The sequence below is a fragment of the Lutra lutra genome, chromosome 5, assembly GCF_902655055.1.
Source record: "Lutra lutra chromosome 5, mLutLut1.2, whole genome shotgun sequence".
Taxonomy (NCBI): domain Eukaryota; kingdom Metazoa; phylum Chordata; class Mammalia; order Carnivora; family Mustelidae; genus Lutra; species Lutra lutra.
In genome coordinates this window covers 95637323-95654604 of record NC_062282.1, presented here as the reverse complement: position 1 = coordinate 95654604, position 17282 = coordinate 95637323, and the positions used below count along the sequence as shown (strand labels likewise).

Below are 17282 nucleotides of genomic sequence, written 5' to 3'. Positions count from 1 at the left end.
ATTGGAACTCACAAAACACAGACATTTACTTATGAAATTCAGGTTTCGCCTATTATCTTATTAAAAAAAACTTCTATAAGTCTTCAATAATTTATGTAAGAGGACTGAGGTTACAAACTAATGAACTGGGCCAAGTTCAACTTTTGTATACATTTTGCTTGGAAAGAACATTAAAAAAAAAAAAAAAAAAACCCAATAAATTAAGGCAGGATCTTCTTCAAGTTCAAAGTCCTGAACTACATTCCACAGTCTTGCCTATCTAGTCCCTGAATGATTTCAAGTTTGTGAACTGTGAATTCTGGATATTTTGAGCACATTTTATCAAAGAGAATCATTATGCAAGAGCTCATTTTGAAATTCTCAAAAAATGGTCTTTAAGCTATTTGATAAATTGGTAAAGGAAGCTAAATTCATACGATACCTTCCACATCTTTTTTTGGTTGAATTTAACATTTATCTTAAGGTAGAGAGGTTGTCAGGGAAAAATAAAATTATGGTACTGCTGCCACTTTCCTAGAGAGTAAATGCTGTCGGCATTTCATCAGATGCTCTCAGAGATTCACCTTTCTGTACACATTCTTGTGTACCTAACTTACTTCCACATCTATGACTTAATGGTAGAAATGAGAAATACTGCTGAGCCTACTATTAGCTAGTGCTAGAATCATCAGTCCTAAGGTTCTAAGTACATGAAAAAAGCTTCAAAGCAGTAATGGATTCTAAATTCTTATGCCTTGATTACTTAAAAAAAATTATTTATTTATTTGACAGAAAGAGACACAGCGAGAGAGGTAACACAAGCAGGGGGAGTGGGAGAGGGAGAAGCAAGCCTCCCACCAAGCAGGGAGCCCGAGGCGGGGCAATACCGGGACCCTGGGGCCATGACCCAAGCCAAAGGCAGACCCTTAACAACCGAGCCACCCAGACACCCCGGTCCTGATCACTTCAAATGGAAGTGGAGAAGTAGGAAGGAGAAATGGATCTCTCCTTCTTTCAAAATCATAGCACTATTTGCAGTAAAACTCAATCTTGAGTTTTCCAGGTCTGAATTACCCTTTCACTACTTCTGTAAGAGGTAGAAAGCAAACGACACAAATGAGAAAACTTTAAATCCATCACATATGAAGACAAAGAAACTCTTTTTAATAAGTGTGATTCTTGGCTAAAATTAACTCAGGAAACAACAGATGTTGGCGAGGATGAGGAGAAAGGGTAATACTCTTAAACTGTTGGTGGGAATGCAAACTGGTGCAGCCACTCTGGAAAACAGTATGGCAGTTCCTCAAAAAGTTAAAAATAGGGTTACCCTATGACCCAGCAATAGTACTACTAAGAATTTATTCAAAGGATACATACATAATGATTTGAAGGGCACCTGTACCCCAATGTTTATAGCAGCAATGTCCACAACAGCCAAACTATGGAAAGAGCCCGGATACGGACAGATGACTGGATACAGAAGATGTGGTATACACATAAAATGGAATATATTACTTAGCTATCAAAAAGAATGAAACCTTGCCATTTACAATGACGTGGATGGAACTAGACGGTATAATGCTAAGCAAAATAAGCTAGTCAGAGAAAGACAAATACCATATGATTTCAGTCATAAGTAGAATTTAAGAAACAAAACAGATGAACATAGGGGAAGGAAAGGAAAAACAAAATAAGATGAAAACAGGGAGGCAAACCATAAGAGATGCTAAACTCTAGGAAAACAAACTGAGGGTAGCTGGAGGGAAGGTGAATGGGGGAAGGGATAAATGGGTGATGGGCATTAGGGAAGGCACTTGACATAATGAGCATTGCCTGTTACATGCAACTGATAAATCAGTAAATTCTACCCTGGTAACTAATAATACAGTGTATGTTAACTAAATTGAATTTAAATAAAGAATTTTTACAAGTATGATTCTTGGATTAAAAAACTGCTCATAACAATCTCATGACTCGACTATACCTTATATTTTAAACTATGTCAGAAAAAAAACTGTCTTCTGTTCAAGTGACTTTGTCTTACAATTACCTTACTTTTAATTAGCAACTTCTGGTAAATAAGACCTGAACAAAAAAAATTAAATCCACCATCTATGACTGCCTAACAATATGACAAGTCTTATTTGCAAAGCTTGGTGGCAATACTCAATAATTTCTTGATACCCGTCAGCTGCCTAGGTTGAAAAGATGATTAAGGAAACAAAGAAGAAGTAATTACTGAAAAAGTGACCTCAGAAACTCCCTCTAAACCTGGTGATTTTTCATTTAAAGACTTTTGGAAGCATTCATGCACCTGATGATTATTTTCTAGACAGCAGTATCATTTGAGACAATAAAAAGGTACTGAAAGTAGTTAAAAGTGTTTGGACAGACTGAAATCTAATTGGAAAAAAATTATCACTTTATTTAAAAATTAATAGTTTGCTTTTAAGCAACCTCAACTCAGGCAGGCTACAAAGAATCCCTCCAAAGGGCATGTACATATTTACTGAGCCCTTACCATTATCAGGCACTGTGCCACAAGGCAAATGTGTCTGCCTTTCAGAAAGTCTACAATTCTTGCTGTTTCCCAGGGAGGTGGTTTGACCACTTAATGGAAGTAACTCCACGTAAACTCTGTAAGGGTAGGTCCATGTTTCTCCTTCCATACCGCTTTCTAACCAGCTCGCGTTAGGCACTTAAATTTGCTAAATAAGTATATTTTTACATAAAACCTTTATAATCATTTTGGGTATTTTTATGAGGTGATGTGTACACCCAATTTAAAACTTTTGCTATTGGGAAACTCACAATAACTCCAGGAACCCATCAACTAGCAATCAGCATTAACCACGATTAATATTGAATACTTGTACTAGATTAAATAAAGAATAACGAGCTCTTACCCACATTTGATACTTCCCTTCAAAATAGTTATATCCTTAAAGATACATTATGGTCTTAGGCAAATTATACATTTTTACTTTTGTTTCAAAATTCCAGGTTCCATGGTGTAGTGGTTAGCACATCTGCCTTACACAAAATTCCACATCAACTATTGTCAGTTACAGATTCTTGGAAACATTGGTACAATCTGGGCTACTTTCCCAATTTGAACTATGTTCATGCTATTTGAATAACATTTGCAATAGAACTGGTTTTATTATTATTTTTTAATAATTACACTTTAGAACGGTAAAGAAAAAACACTATAAAATTACATCTTGGGACTTTACCAAAATTCAACCATTCACTGTAATTCATTGCACTAATTCAACCACTGGAAAAGTAACAGAACAAAGGAATAGAACATTTTACCTCTAAGCTCAGTAAAATAACAATTTATCACAATTTATTTAGAAGAAAACTACTAAAAGTATAACCCGGAAAGCTCTTGTATTAATACACATCTAGGAACTCAAGTGATGGCCATTTATTTCTGAGAAACCACTGTATACAAATTACCACACAATTTTTTTTATACTATTAAGAATGAAGAGGCTATCTTAGTGAGGGGTCAAATAAAAAAATTAAATAAAAAATTTAAAACCCTGTAAAAAATTGATTGATCACACTATTTCAGATCCTACTCAGTTCATTCAGAATATTCTTTTCTTTAACAATCAGTAAAATTCATTACATACTAAAAATAACACCATATTTATGCACAAATAAATTCATTTTCCCAGTAAGAGCTAACCTTCCTTTAAGAAGACTTCCCACATATTCACAGTACATAATATCACAGAACACCCATATTTGGCCTAAGTGTCTCTGAAATGTAGCATTACAAGATGGAAGTTCATTGTGCCGGATGATATGATTGAGTTTTGACCAAATGTCTTCCAGAGTTTGGTTGTTACAAATAGCATGCTCTATAGTCCATCTTGCTCTATAAAGTGAATGCAAATTCAATGCCTTTAAACTATCTCGCAAGTTTTTAGACAAAGGAAAAATATTTTCAGTGCAATTACTGTTGGGAAGTGAAACACTCCAAAACCTCTTCTTGTGTTGTCTTCCCTTTTCTGATTGTTTATCTAAATTTCCAGAATTAGTCTGTTCATTCAGTGAGAGTGACCGGATTAAGTGCTTCCTTTTTTTAAAATTAGGTTGAAATTCCAAAAGATCTACTGTGCAATCATAACTCTGTGATTTAACATCGTGTTCTGAAATGGTTAAGTATTGTTTCACATCTTCAGCTGCCTCTTCAGAAATCACAGGTGGTGATCTTTTAGGTTTGAGTGGAAGTTTGGACGCATCATGCGAAAACCAAGGAATAAATCTCGATAGTGGACGTGTAGGGAAGTCTTGAATTGCTTTTTCTGCAATTTTTGGCAGTTGTGTGGGATCACTCTCACATGGTCGATAATGTAATATTACTTCTGTAGACATTCTGCAGTAATCCAGTTACTCTTAATGAAGAAAACATTTCTTAGATGCACTCTTCAGCGCTAGAATGTAATTTATAATTATAAGACTCTCTTTCCAAATCAGAAGGAAACAGGACCTAAAGTGGAAGTATTGCAAAGAGTAAGATATGGTAGGATAGCCTACACACAAATAGGGAAAAAGAAAAGAATAAAACTAGTTTCAATATATTGGTGCTGTTGGTAAATTTGAATGTAATCCACAAAATCGAAAATGCTTTATCTCATCGGAGTAGATGCCCTACAAGATCACCTTCAGCCTAAAACTGCCAAGAGTCAACAAGTCTAACTTAACAGACAGAAAGGATTTGGAACCATTGTCATTAATAAATTTGGTAAATAATCTTAAGACTATAGCAGAAACAAAAGGTAAATTAGTGATTCTCAGAATACTAGATTCATTTGAAGATAACAAAAATGTTATAATACTTTAAAATTTGAGACATCTGAGTTGAGGACAATGAAAATCATTGTAATTTTTAATGCCTTGAGAAAAATCTTTATACTTTAAAATTATATGAATTCTACCAAATATATAGACAGAATACTTAATGATTTCTTTCTTTCACAGTAGCAACACTGGTAACATGAAAATAGTTTAACTCTGATTTTAACCAGGTTAGGAACTGGGTTTGTGACTAAGTCTCCTTTGTCTAAATGGGGGACTTACACAGTATCAAGACATTAAGTACCATGGCTCCTGAATTCCATTTCTGAAGAGGAAAACAAGATGGCTAGACCTTCCTTTTTTTTTTTCCCTCTTAGAACAAAGAATTCTTCAAGTTGTACCAAATGAAGTCATTGATAATAAGTTCTAGCATATAGTTCATCTTCCTAACCAAGTTCAAAGCTGCATGAGCCATAATGCAGGCTCTTTCAAATCCTAATTACTGTAGGGGGCAAAAAAAGAGAGAGAGAGAGAGAGACAGAGGTTGTATCTCTTCTCTCCCAAATCATGAGAGAACTCTTTGAAGGGGTTCTCCCATTGCTAGAATGACCATGGATGGGGATTCCTGTCATGATGTCACAATATTCATTTGACCACTGATTCTGAAGAGTCAGAAATAATTAATCTCATAATGATTCTTTTCACCTACTGTAAATGTCCACTAACAGTGGACAGATTTGACAACTTAAACTCATAAGTGACTGTGATCCTTAACATCCATAATTTTAATATGAATCTAAACACAGAGAGCATATTCTTAAAAGCATTAGTAATGCTTTTAATTTTTCTTTTCTCTTCCTTATACTTTCACATTCTAAGATATGGCACTGAAAATTCCTTGATTTCTTTTGAACTTAGTCAGTGTCATACCCTGAGGACTGATGAAATTCTGAGAGCTCCTTAACCTTTTATATAGACAAGAAAGTAAACTTAAATTACCACATAAATTGATATACTTGGCATTCAACAATCAGTAAAATGAAAATCTGTGAAAAAAAATTTAATAAGTTATTTTATTTTTTATTTTTTAAAGTTATCCCTAAACCCGATGTGAGGCTTGAACTCACCACCCTGAGATCAAGAGTCATATGCTCCCCCGACTAAGCCAGGCAGGTGCCCCAAAGCTTGTAAAAATTATTGATGAACAAGGGGAAACAATGGTATGGAGGAGCTTTAATAAAACTGAGACTATCAGTGAATTTCAAAACACTTATCCTTTTAGCCTGCTAAAATCTCTCCCAGATTTTCTTCTATTTCAGAAAATAAAGAGTAACAGAAAACTAAAAGTACCCAATGGTAATTAGCTTCCACATTACTGGAATATAACTGTGTTTAATAACTTCCAATTTGCATAAAATCATACCTATCTGCTAACAGAACTGTTTCAAATTCTCATCAAAGTAACTAATCAGAGAATGTTCTCTGAAAATGCTGTTTCCTTCATTGGGAAACAATGAGTTTTGGAAAGATGGAGGAAGGCCTTGTGTTGAAATACTGCCTCCAATCACTCACTAGCTTTGTGATCCTGAGAAAGTTTCTAAAATTTGATAGATAGCAAAATCCACTCTACATACTTGATTTAAGATTAAGAAAAAACATGACAGTTCCTTTTCCTTTTTCTCTAGAAGAATCCATTTTAGTCTAGCTCATTTACTCAGGCTAAGCTTACAGGTCCTGTTGCTGTATTACCTAATATTGTTGTTTTTTAGTTCTATGATCAGAGACAACCCTCTTAAACTAAGCTATCAGTATTTGATTTTATATTACAGATGGGACTGGTAAGCTTCTGGAATGTTTGATGCCTACATCATAACTGGGGACGGGATAAGAGTCCCTCAAAATGGATGCCACAAGGAAGGTAAGTGCAATTTAATAAATTCAAACGTCTATTGAGCCTTTTCTCAGCTCAGTTCAAGAAGTTACTGGTAACCACACAGTAGAGCATCCAAGAAAGAAGCATCGCATTTGTTTAAGTAGAAAACAGATGAAAAAAAGCTTAAAGCATTTTAAATAAAAGGTTTTCAGAAAACAGTAAGAATTCCAGAAAAACTATCCTGTTGGTTTTCCCTAAATAATCATACAATTAAATCATCAAAGTTATTCAAAAAGTTTGCTGTGCGCACAAAACAAAAGTTGTCATTAATTTTCCCGTATCCACAACACTTCGAAGTAAACTTAAGTTTTAAAAAATCTAAATTATACGTTGTTGTACTATGTATTTCTAAATCCCTGGCACTGCTTACTGCAATACTAGACTAACTTTACAGATGAAGCTGAAGCCTATTAACTTTATCAGTGCCACATGAAGACACAACAGACAAGGAAAATCACTGTAGATGGCTATTGTAAACCATCTTGGTTCACCAGGCTCTCCCCGGAGCTCGCGGCTAAAGCCAGTCTGTTAACTGCAGCCTATCACACAATGAGTGATTTACCGGGTATCTATTCCATTCTAGAGAGAGGCTGTCAAATCTAAAAAGCAGAGAAGAAACTGCTTCCTTCCACTCGGCGCCAAAGGACAGAGCAGGAGCGAAGGCACTAACTGTTTAAGAAAAACGAGGCCTACATCCCAGGGACCAGATCTATGGGGTAAAGCCTTCGAGAATTACGACAGAAGAGGAGAAAACAGACTAAAGGGAGTCAGGTTCATAAAAGTTTACCTTTCAGGGCCAGCAGGTGCTCCTGTTTGGGGGGATTCACTTCCATTTTGACCGGCACTTTCGACCCACTGCCTACGGCAACTGAAGAGGTTCAGTGCAGCCCGGAAGAAAACAGAAAAGCGAACGTTCGGGAAGATCAAATCACTCGTAACAGGCTTTCTTCGCCGGTGATACCTTAAATTCTCTTCTGATGAACGTCCTTCACGGATTCAACGCCTCTTTTTACCAAAGCCATCTCTTGCCTCTTAGAGACCTATACATAACATACTTCCCTATTTTCAAGCCACAATCACGCATCGCGACTTAAAGAAATTTTTTCTCTGTGACAATACGTAGAGCGTCCCAAATACGTACATTGCGGAGTTGAAAGAGACGAACTTTGCATGCTGGGACTTGTAGTTTAAACAAAACAGCATTGCATGCAGGGAGATGTAGTCCCCCTTCTCTCCCAAGTCTATTCTGCAATTGGGCAGAGTTTTTTACTGAAGCAGGAGTTTCACCCCGAAAATTTACTTCTAGCTTTAGCCTTCTTTTTCCCTTTACTTTTATTCCTTCCATCAGTTGCAGACTCCTGGGTAATAACAATATAAATAGCAAAGCCTTCATATATACAAGGATGTGCCGACAAACAGCTAGTGACTGGCAGGAGGAGGAGTCCGGAGGTCAAGCCAGCGGCGCTCCGCGTCTTACTGCGCCTGTGCGCGGGCGGTGAACGCTGAGGCCTCTGGGTAGGTGGCTGGACCCCGCCCCTCGCTTGAAGGCCGTGACGGCTGCTTCTGCGGCGCCGCTCCTCGTAGGATGGCTACCCTCATTGTAAACAAGCCTGGAGCGGGACTAGACAGTGGCCGTCAGGGCAGCCGGGGTACGGCCGTGGTGAAGGTGAGGGACCTTGCGTGCTCTGTTCTCCACCATCGGCCTCCCTTCGGTTCATCCCTGAGGTCTGGCGGCCGCGCTCTGGCGGTCTTCTTTGGGCCTTTGCGCGCCTCTCGGCTTTACAAGCCTTGCCATGCCCTCCGCGATTTTTATCTCTGCGGGATTGAAGTTGCTTGGTTTTCTGCTCATACCAGTCCTCTACGTGGCCGATGGGGACATTTGTGAAAAGGAGCTTATGGGCCTGTGAGACTGACTTCTGCCGGTCTTTGCTTAGTTTCTTTCCTTTTTGTTAAGCTCAACAGGCATTAGTTTATTTTTATTAAATTGAGCCATTGTTATTACCAGGTACTGTATTTAAGTATTTTGGCTCGTTAGTATCTACTTATAAGATATATGATAATTACTGTTTGACAGGTGAAGAGACTCAGGTTTACGTTAACACAGTGTATCATGGATCCAGGGTTGAATGCCTTTAAAATCTGGTTTTCATTATTGCACTTCTTCTATAACCAGACATACAGTAATGGTTGGTCTGCCCCCTCTTCTCTTATTAGTATAGTCTGTCAACAGTTTTTTGAGAAGTGTCCCTGCAGCAGCATGGCTGAACATTAACGTTAGGATATACGAATTGCCCTATGCTTCAGGTTTGAAATTCTACCATGCTTAAGTGCTTCAAAATGCATTAACGAATCAATTGAAATATGTGGGATTCACATTTCCCTTCCACTGTATACGTATAGAAAGATCAGCAAGGGAGAACTGATCTCATCGGTTTGTAGAATAACTTTCGTTGTTGTAATCTGAGTTATTGGTAATTCTCATTATGGGCTACATACTTAGAATAACTTAAAACTTAAAAAAAAAAAAACCACCGATGCACTCCTCCCCAAGTTCTGATTAACTTGACATCAATATATTTTTTAAACATTCCTAGAAGTGATTTTAATGTGCAACCAAGTTTGAAAACCACTCTATCAGATAATATCTGAAGTTAATTTGAGATCTTGGGTAATAGGCATCTATGATTTTTTCACCTAATGTTGGTTTTTATATGACAACAAATGCTACATTTCTGTTCACAGGTATGTTGCCAATTATTGATGGCTTTTGATTCATCTGGCCTTTGTTATTCTGAAGTTACACAGCATATCTGAGATACGGAGGAACACTGTTATTAGCCATGTTACATGGTCGAGGTTTTATGTATTAAATTGGGCTTTAAGGAGAGAATACCTGAAGATTTTTTTGTGAATTAGCTTGAATTAAGAAGTTGTAATTGGAATGGTTATTGTTGCTGTATCTACTTTTGTTACCCTAGTTGCCTTAAAATCTCAAAAAATATACGAAGGCCTCATATGACTCAAATTTGTTACAGCACAGAGTTTGACATGTTACAGGTTCACTTTGTTTTTATCTTCACATGTAAAATGTGCCCGAGCTGTGCAGTAGGGTAGTCCTCCTTGGTAAGATGCTTATGCCATGATTTGTAACTCATTCTCACTTTCATAGATGAAAGCAGAAATTACTCATTGGAAGGTGAGAGTTGAAGTATATATTGCTAAAAGGTAAAATAATGAATAAGTTGATAATGACAGGTTTTTTTCATTAGAAAACTCAAAGATAAAAATCTGACATTATGAAATTATTTACATTCAAAAAAGAGTCAGGAAGGGAGGCCTGGGTGACTTAGTCAGTTAAGCGTCTGCCTTTGGCTCAGGTCATGATCCCAGGGTCCTAGAATGGAGTCCCACATGGGGCTGGCTCCTTGCTCAGCAGGGAGCCTCTTCCCTCTGCCAGCCATTCCCCCTACTTGTGCGTGCTCTCTCTCTCTGACAAATAAATAAAATCTTTTTTAAAAAAGAGTCAGGAAAAAAAAAAAGAATCAGGATGGTTTCTTTTGAGGACTGAGTCTTTTTAGTCCATTTAAAATATGGTATGATTAGGGTGCCCTGCTGGCTCCATTGGAGTAGTGTGCTACTCTTGATTTCAGGGTTGTGAGTTTGAGTCCCATGATGGGGCTAGAGATTACTAAAAAAATAAATAAAACATAAATAAAATATAGCCTGGTTAATTAAAATTTGTTTTACATGTAATCAGCTTGAAGCTCTCTTTGACATATTTGTGAAGTTGATAAGATTAAGAGCTTTTTTCTTATTTAGCTTTTTTTTTTATTGTGCTATTAGCCACAGTTTGTGTTCATAAATACTGAAGAAAGAATTTCTTTTTTTTTTTTTTTAAGATTTTATTTATTTATTTATTTATTTGACAGAGATCACAAGCAGGCAGAGAGGCAGGCAGAGAGAGAGGAGGAAGCAGCCTCCCTGCTGAGCAGAGAGCCCGATGCGGGGCTCGATCCTAGGACCCTGAGATCATGACCCAAGCCGAAGGCAGCGGCTTAACCCACTGAGCCACCCAGGCGCCCCCTGAAGAAAGAATTTTTTATTTTATTGTTTCCTGAGTTGATATGAAATAGTCTACTAAGTTTATTTTTGGTTCCTTGTTTAGTTTATGAATCTGTGGTATGTTATTAGTGCTTTTTGAAAAAGCACTGTAGTAGCAACTTAATTTCTTTTATCTTGTGTAATTATGGGTTCAGAGGTAAAAGATCTGAATGGACTGAAATTTTATTTGTTTGGAGTTTATGGTCATAAACAAGTTTATTACGGTGTTAGAAAAATGAAACAAAAAATGTTGCATTTATTTTATATCTAATTCTGTTATATCTTCTCTGTATTTGAATGAATTTGATATTATAGTGACAATATATAAATGAAACTTCTGTCCTGCTTTTTTTGAAAAATGTAGGATACATTTAAGTGTTTGTGTATAATACAGTTTATGTGTAACTTTTCCCATCTGTTTTCCTTCCTCATAGGGAGCCACTATTCCAGTGTAATCAGTTTCCTGTGTATCCTGCTAGAAAGATAGTATGCCTGTATAAAAATATAGATATAAATGTATGCTCTTTCCCCAGTTTTATGCAAAAGCTAATTAAATATTCTATATATTTTTCACTTTGCTTTATTCATATGAAGTCATTCTATGTGTGTACGTAGGAAACTTCCTTTTTCTCAACAAACTTCATGGTTTTGCAGTATATGAATATACTATAATTTATTTCCCAGTCGTGTTGCTATCTATTTATTTTGTTTCCAGTCATTCGCAAATGCAAATGGTGCTGTAAGGAATAACACAGAGATCTTGTCACACATGTGTGATATATTTGTCAGATAAATTCCTGGAAATAGAATTACTAAGCTATATAAAGTTTTGATAGGTATTTTCAAATTGCCTTTCATAAAGCCTATTTTAGTCATTAAACATTTCACAGCAGTCAGCAAGTATAAGAATATCTATTTTCCCACATCTTCACCAACACAAAGGATTATACAAAGGGTTATCAATCTGTTTGCTCTAATCTGAAAAAAATATATTGGTTTAAGTGCATTTTAAAGTGTTTTGAGAGTGATTGAACATCTTTTTATATATTTAAAGAGCTGTTTTTATGTCTTTTCTTGTGAGCTATGTGTTACATTTAAGCCTCTTTTGAACCATACTGGGATGCGAGCCAATTATGTATTATCAATGTATAATGAAAGATGTTTGTATTTCATACACTGAGTCCAAATTAATTACAGAGTTAATATTAAATTTTTAATGGATTAAGTCTGATTTCCACTGTGGATTTTCTGTTTTTTACCTTGCATTGTGTATTTGTTGGGGGATGGTGGTTGGGCTGAATTGTTCTTAATTTTTAATCCTGCCAGACTTTATTTATATAAACACCCTAGCACTGCATTTTTAGAAATGCCCTGTTCCTGAGGGCTTTTTGGTCTAAGAGGGAAAGACAGGCTGGAAGCCAATAATGGAATTATGTGTTTAGGGTATCAAGATAAACACTTACGTGGTGCATGATGGCCCAGGGGGTAGTGTGGTCATTTCAGTTGGAATGAGCTGTGGGTAGACTGAGAGATACAGTTGTTTAGAAATTTGTTTGTTTATTAATGTTAAAAAAAAAAAAAAAAGGAAACCACTAGGAAAATGTCTGTTTAGCTATTTCCTCAGCATTAGCGTAAAAAAAAAGGCAAAAATCAGTTTTCAAGTTCTGGGAACTACAAATTGTTAGATACAGTTTGAGCATGGAGTCTGAAGTGGGTGGCAGAGAAGCAGTGGGACAGAGGCCAGATTGTAGCAGGACATGTATGGCCGACATAGTTTGTGATATAATTGAACAGTTCAGTATGGGTGTTTTTAAAAAAATAAATTAAAATTATGTAACACTTTTACTGTATTGGGAAATAAAGGTACCAACAGTGCTTCATTGATAAAAATATAGTTTGTTAACTAATTATAAAACAATCTCATGGGCTTTAGAGTGAGAGTATGCTGATTCTTGTCACTTCTTTTGACTAACTCCATGGCCTTGGGCAAGATATGTGCCTGTAATTGGAATGATATAGACAAAATATTTTCTAACCCAGGGGCATATTTATTAATTGAGAACAATGAATTGAAATTTAAGTCTTAGCTGACTGGTTTCTTGAGTTTACATTATGTAGTATACATGGATACTAGAAAATACTTGAATATTACTTGCAGTCTGTTCTGAACAAGTTCTTGATCATTTACAAGGAGTAATTGTCACCCTAGTACATATTTCAAATGATTTCTGTTCAAATTAATCATGGTCTTTTGGAGGCAAGGTAATTGCAGAGAAATTGTTTAAGAACCCAACTTTGGCAGAATGATATATTACACAGATTCAGATATAATGAATCAAGACATAATTTTCAAAAGATAAAGGTGATGTTAATTTACAACATTATCTTGGTCTCCCTAACAGTTGACATTTCAAGAAGATTTCACTATGATGTAATTTTTATGTGGTCCGTCAGATGAAATGATAAAAGGTGATTTAAAATTTTACAATCTAGACTTTTTTTCATGGAGGAATAATTTAATGAGATTGATTTAATACATTAGATTGAGGGATTTTTTAGCCTAAAGTATGTGTGCTTTTAAAATCATTTAAAAAGCACATCTTTCCTTTCCAAATATTAGGTGCTGGAGTGTGGAGTTTGTGAAGATGTCTTTTCTTTGCAAGGAGACAAAGTTCCTCGCCTTCTGCTTTGTGGCCACACAGTCTGTCATGACTGTCTTACCCGCCTCCCTCTTCATGGAAGAGCAATCCGTTGCCCTTTTGATCGACAAGTAACAGATCTAGGTAGGAAAATATATTGTATGTATTTAAGATTTAAAATTGTTTGGTTTATTTGTATGAAAAGGAGTTTGTATAGTCATTGCTGCAGGTTCTAGGTTAGATGAGAGATGGGGGAAAATATTATCTTTAGCAGTTTGAGTTCCATTTTACAGAGAGGAGTTATTTTAGATTAAGTGTAAGTTTCATACAGTGGTTTTCAAACATGAATCATAGCTTATTTGTAGTTATGAAATCAGTTTAATTGACTCTTAGTAGGTGTTTTCAAGAAGAAAGAGAACGAAAAATACGGGTGTTTTGCTAACTGTGAGAATGAATACTTGTGTATGAAACTTTTGTTTCAGCTGTAAATATACACATATTTTTAAAAACTTATTTATGTATAAGTAAATGTACATTATCCTGTGTTGTAATGGAAAATATATGTCTTACTGTAGGTTGGTCTAAAAAATATTGTAAAGCACTTGTTTTAATATATGTAGTAAAAGTCTTTGGTAAAATAGGATTTATAAAGTTAAATGATAGAAAAATAGAAGTCCTTTAAGTATCTTTCTACTACAGTGCTGACGAGTTTCTGGGTTTTTTTTAATTAATTTTAAAATTTTTTTAATAAGCATATAATGTATTTTTATCCCCAGGGGTATAGGTCTGTGAATCGCCAGGTTTACACATTTCACAGCACTCACCATAGCACATACCCTTCCCAATGTCCATAACCCCACCACCCTCTCCCTTCCCCCTTTCCCCAGCAACCCTCAGCCTGTTTTGTGAGATTGAGTCTTTTATGGTTTGTCTCCCTCCCGATCCCATCATCTTTCATTTTTTCTTACCCCCCAAAGCCCCACGTTGCATCTCCACTTCCTCATATCAGGGAGATCATATGATACTTGTCTTTCTCCAATTGACTTATTTTGCTAAGCATAATACCCTCTAGTTCCATCCACATCATCGCAAATGGCAAGATTTCATTTCTTTTGATGGCTGCATAGTATTCCATTGTATATATATACCATATCTTCTTTATCCATTCATCTGTTGATGGACATCTAGGTTCTTTCCATAGTTTGGCTATTGTGGGAGTTTCTGTTTTTTAAAGAGAATTTTAACCAGGGAATAGTTTAAGCACAAAAAGGTAATGGGGAAAATTTGAATTTTGAAAATTTAGACATTAATGATTAAAATATATGACAAGTTACTATTGAGGTATGAGGTAAAATGATTAATATTCCATTTTGTTAGATTTAGTTTTTATTTTTATATTCTAGGAGATTCAGGTGTTTGGGGATTGAAAAAAAATTTTGCTTTATTGGAGCTTTTGGAACGACTGCAGAATGGACATATTGGTCAGTATGGAGCTGCAGAAGAAACCATTGGGATATCTGGAGAGGTATTGATAGAACTTGGTGAAATATTTATTATGAGCTTGAATTTTTTCTTTTAATTTAAAATATTTGCCATCTAAAGCATGATCTTACCTCACTTGCTCCAGCAGATAGGTTTCCAGAAACACAACTTTTCATTACATTATAGTTTTGTAGGCAACAATATTCCCAGTGAAACAGCAGTAAAACTTAAACTTGAATTCTCTGAAAATACCATACCTAAAGTATGTTTTATGTATATATTTATTTCCTTATTGTAATTCACTTCTACCCAAGGATAAAGTTAAAGAGTAAGAAGGTTATAGAAGAGTAAGAAGAAGGTATAAGCTACATATTAAACCAGAGGGTGCAAAAGTGAATCAATAAGTAGTACAGCACAAAGAAAGAGGAAGTCCTTGAAAGAGGCCAGTTAGTGTAGAGGCCCAAAGCCTTGAAAATAGCAATAGCTCCTGAGGGAATTACTACTACTACTAAATATCTTCGTGAAAGGTTTAAATTATGTGAAAGTATACTCTCTTTATCCAATAGGCTGATCGTCCAGTAAATATAAGAATGAAGCTCATTAACACAGGTTAAAATACATTTTAATTTTTAATTTTTTCAATTATGTAGGTTCCATGCCTAATATAGGGCTTGAACTCATGACCCTGAGATCCAGAGTTGCATGCTGAATGGACTGAACCAGCCAGGCGCCCCTTAAAATGCATTTTTAATGCTTGAAGAATTGTCCACATAGCTCGTATTACTGTACTAGATGTAAGAATAGTTGTAGTAAATAACAGTTAATGATTTAGGTGATCAACTTTAAAATCACAGGCTTAGTATCAAGGAAAAAAATGTCAGATTGAGTTCTACTTTTATTAAATCATGATTTCTTTATGTAAAGTGAATCACTGAAGTAAATTTCAAACTGGAACACTGTTTCCTGTTTATTTTTTTCCTTCAAGATTTTATTTAAATTCAAGTTAGTTAACATGTAGTGTAGTATTAGTTTCAGGGATATATTTAGTGATCCATCACTTGCATATAACACCTAGTGCTTTTCATTATATCACCCATTAACCTACCCCCATCCCCTTTCCTCCAGCAACCCTTAGTTTCTTCCCTATAGTTAAGCATCTCTTATGGTTTGCCTCCCTCTCTGTTTTTATCTTACTGTGTTTTTTCCCTTCACCTATGTTTATCTTTTTTGTTTCTTAGATTCACATATGAGTGAAATCATATGGTATTTGTTTTTCTCAGACTGATTTATTTTGCTTAGCATAATACCCTCTAGTTCCATCCACATCATTGTAAATTTCATTCTTTTTAATAGCTGGGTAATATTCCATTGTATGTACATACCATATCTTTATCCATTCATCTGTTGATGGACATTTGGGCTTTTTCAGTATTTTGGCCTCTGTGGATAATGCTGCTATAAGCATTGGGGTGCATGTGCCCCTTCAAATTATTATTTTTGTATCCTTTGGATAAATATTACTAGTATAATTGCTGGTCATAGGGTACTTCTATTTTTAACTTTTTGAGGAACCTCCATACTGTTTTTCAGAACAGCTACCCAGTTTGGGTTCCCGCCAACAATGCAAAGGGTTCCCCTTCTGCATCCTCATGAACATCTTTTGTTTCCTGATTTGTTACTTTTAGCCATTCTGACTGGTGTAAGGTGATATATCATTGTGGTTTTGATTTGTAGTTCTGTGATGATGAGTCATGTTGAACATTTTTTCATGTGTCTGTTTGCCATTTATATGTCTTCTTTTGAGAAATGTCTATTCATGTCTTCTGCCAGTTCTTAATTGGATTTTTTTTTTTTGGGGGGGGTTGTTGAGTTTGGTAAGTTCTTTATAGATTTTGGATACTAGCCCTTTATCTGATATGTTACTTGCAGATATCTTCCCCTATTCCTTTGGTTGCCTTTTAATTTCCTCTCACATTTACGTCTTTAATCCATTTTGAATTTATTTTTGTGTATGGTGTAAGGAAGTGGTCCAGTTTGATTCTTCTGCATGATTCTGTCCTGTTTTCCCAACACCTTTTGTTGATGAGACCGTGTTTTTTCCATTGGATATTTTTTCCTGCTTTGTTGAAGATTAGTTGACCATATACTTGCGGGGAGCACTGTTTTCTAGGCTTTTTGTACTTCTTTCATGTGCTATATCTTTTATCTTTCAAAAGACATTAGAATATTGTCTAATGTTGACCTTGTAATTATTTGTCAGGTCTGGAAAACAGAAGATATGAATTTTTAATATTACCTGTACATGCTTTTCATAATTGCAAATAAAAAGTGTT

At 35.6% G+C, this 17282-nt stretch overlaps 3 protein-coding genes across 10 annotated transcripts in view; 1 reads left to right on the top strand and 2 right to left on the bottom strand.

Annotated features, from left to right (window-relative positions):
• Positions 1 to 7653, bottom strand: part of TRAPPC13 (trafficking protein particle complex subunit 13) — a 39811-nt gene extending 32158 nt beyond the window's left edge. For 4 of the 6 annotated variants that reach the window (XM_047730594.1, XM_047730595.1, XM_047730596.1 and 1 more), the window contains exon 1: positions 7515 to 7653. In XM_047730594.1, coding sequence (XP_047586550.1) covers positions 7515 to 7560 — 46 coding nt within the window. In that variant the 5' untranslated portion in view covers positions 7561 to 7653. Of the gene's footprint in view, positions 1 to 3679; positions 3862 to 4958; positions 5347 to 7514 lie in introns of those variants that run through there. The other 2 variants (XM_047730599.1, XM_047730598.1) reach the window with 2 other exon arrangements.
• SHLD3 (shieldin complex subunit 3) lies at positions 1690 to 7653 on the bottom strand. Of its 2 annotated transcripts, none has more exons than XM_047730606.1 (2): positions 7515 to 7653; positions 1690 to 4430 (listed from the first exon to the last, which is right to left on the bottom strand). In XM_047730606.1, exon 2 carries the CDS (start codon positions 4369 to 4371, stop codon positions 3616 to 3618), a length of 756 nt encoding a protein of 251 aa, XP_047586562.1. In that variant the 5' UTR covers positions 4372 to 4430; positions 7515 to 7653; the 3' UTR covers positions 1690 to 3615. The 2 variants fall into 2 exon arrangements, with proteins under 2 accessions (XP_047586562.1, XP_047586561.1); XM_047730605.1 differs by having other exon boundaries at positions 1690 to 4486; positions 7515 to 7651.
• Positions 7654 to 8237: 584 nt separating this feature from the next.
• The window catches only part of TRIM23 (tripartite motif containing 23), a 31933-nt gene continuing 22888 nt past the window's right edge, over positions 8238 to 17282 (top strand). For both annotated transcript variants that reach the window (XM_047730592.1, XM_047730591.1), the window contains exons 1-3: positions 8238 to 8393; positions 13449 to 13611; positions 14871 to 14992. In XM_047730592.1, the coding sequence (XP_047586548.1) occupies positions 8313 to 8393; positions 13449 to 13611; positions 14871 to 14992 (366 nt within the window). In that variant the 5' untranslated portion in view covers positions 8238 to 8312. The remainder of the gene's footprint in view (positions 8394 to 13448; positions 13612 to 14870; positions 14993 to 17282) is intronic.

Bases quoted from the DNA above. Each gene is read 5' to 3' on its own strand.
- SHLD3 (XM_047730606.1), bottom strand. From the start codon at position 4,371: ATGTCTACAGAAGTAATATTACATTATCGACCATGTGAGAGTGATCCC.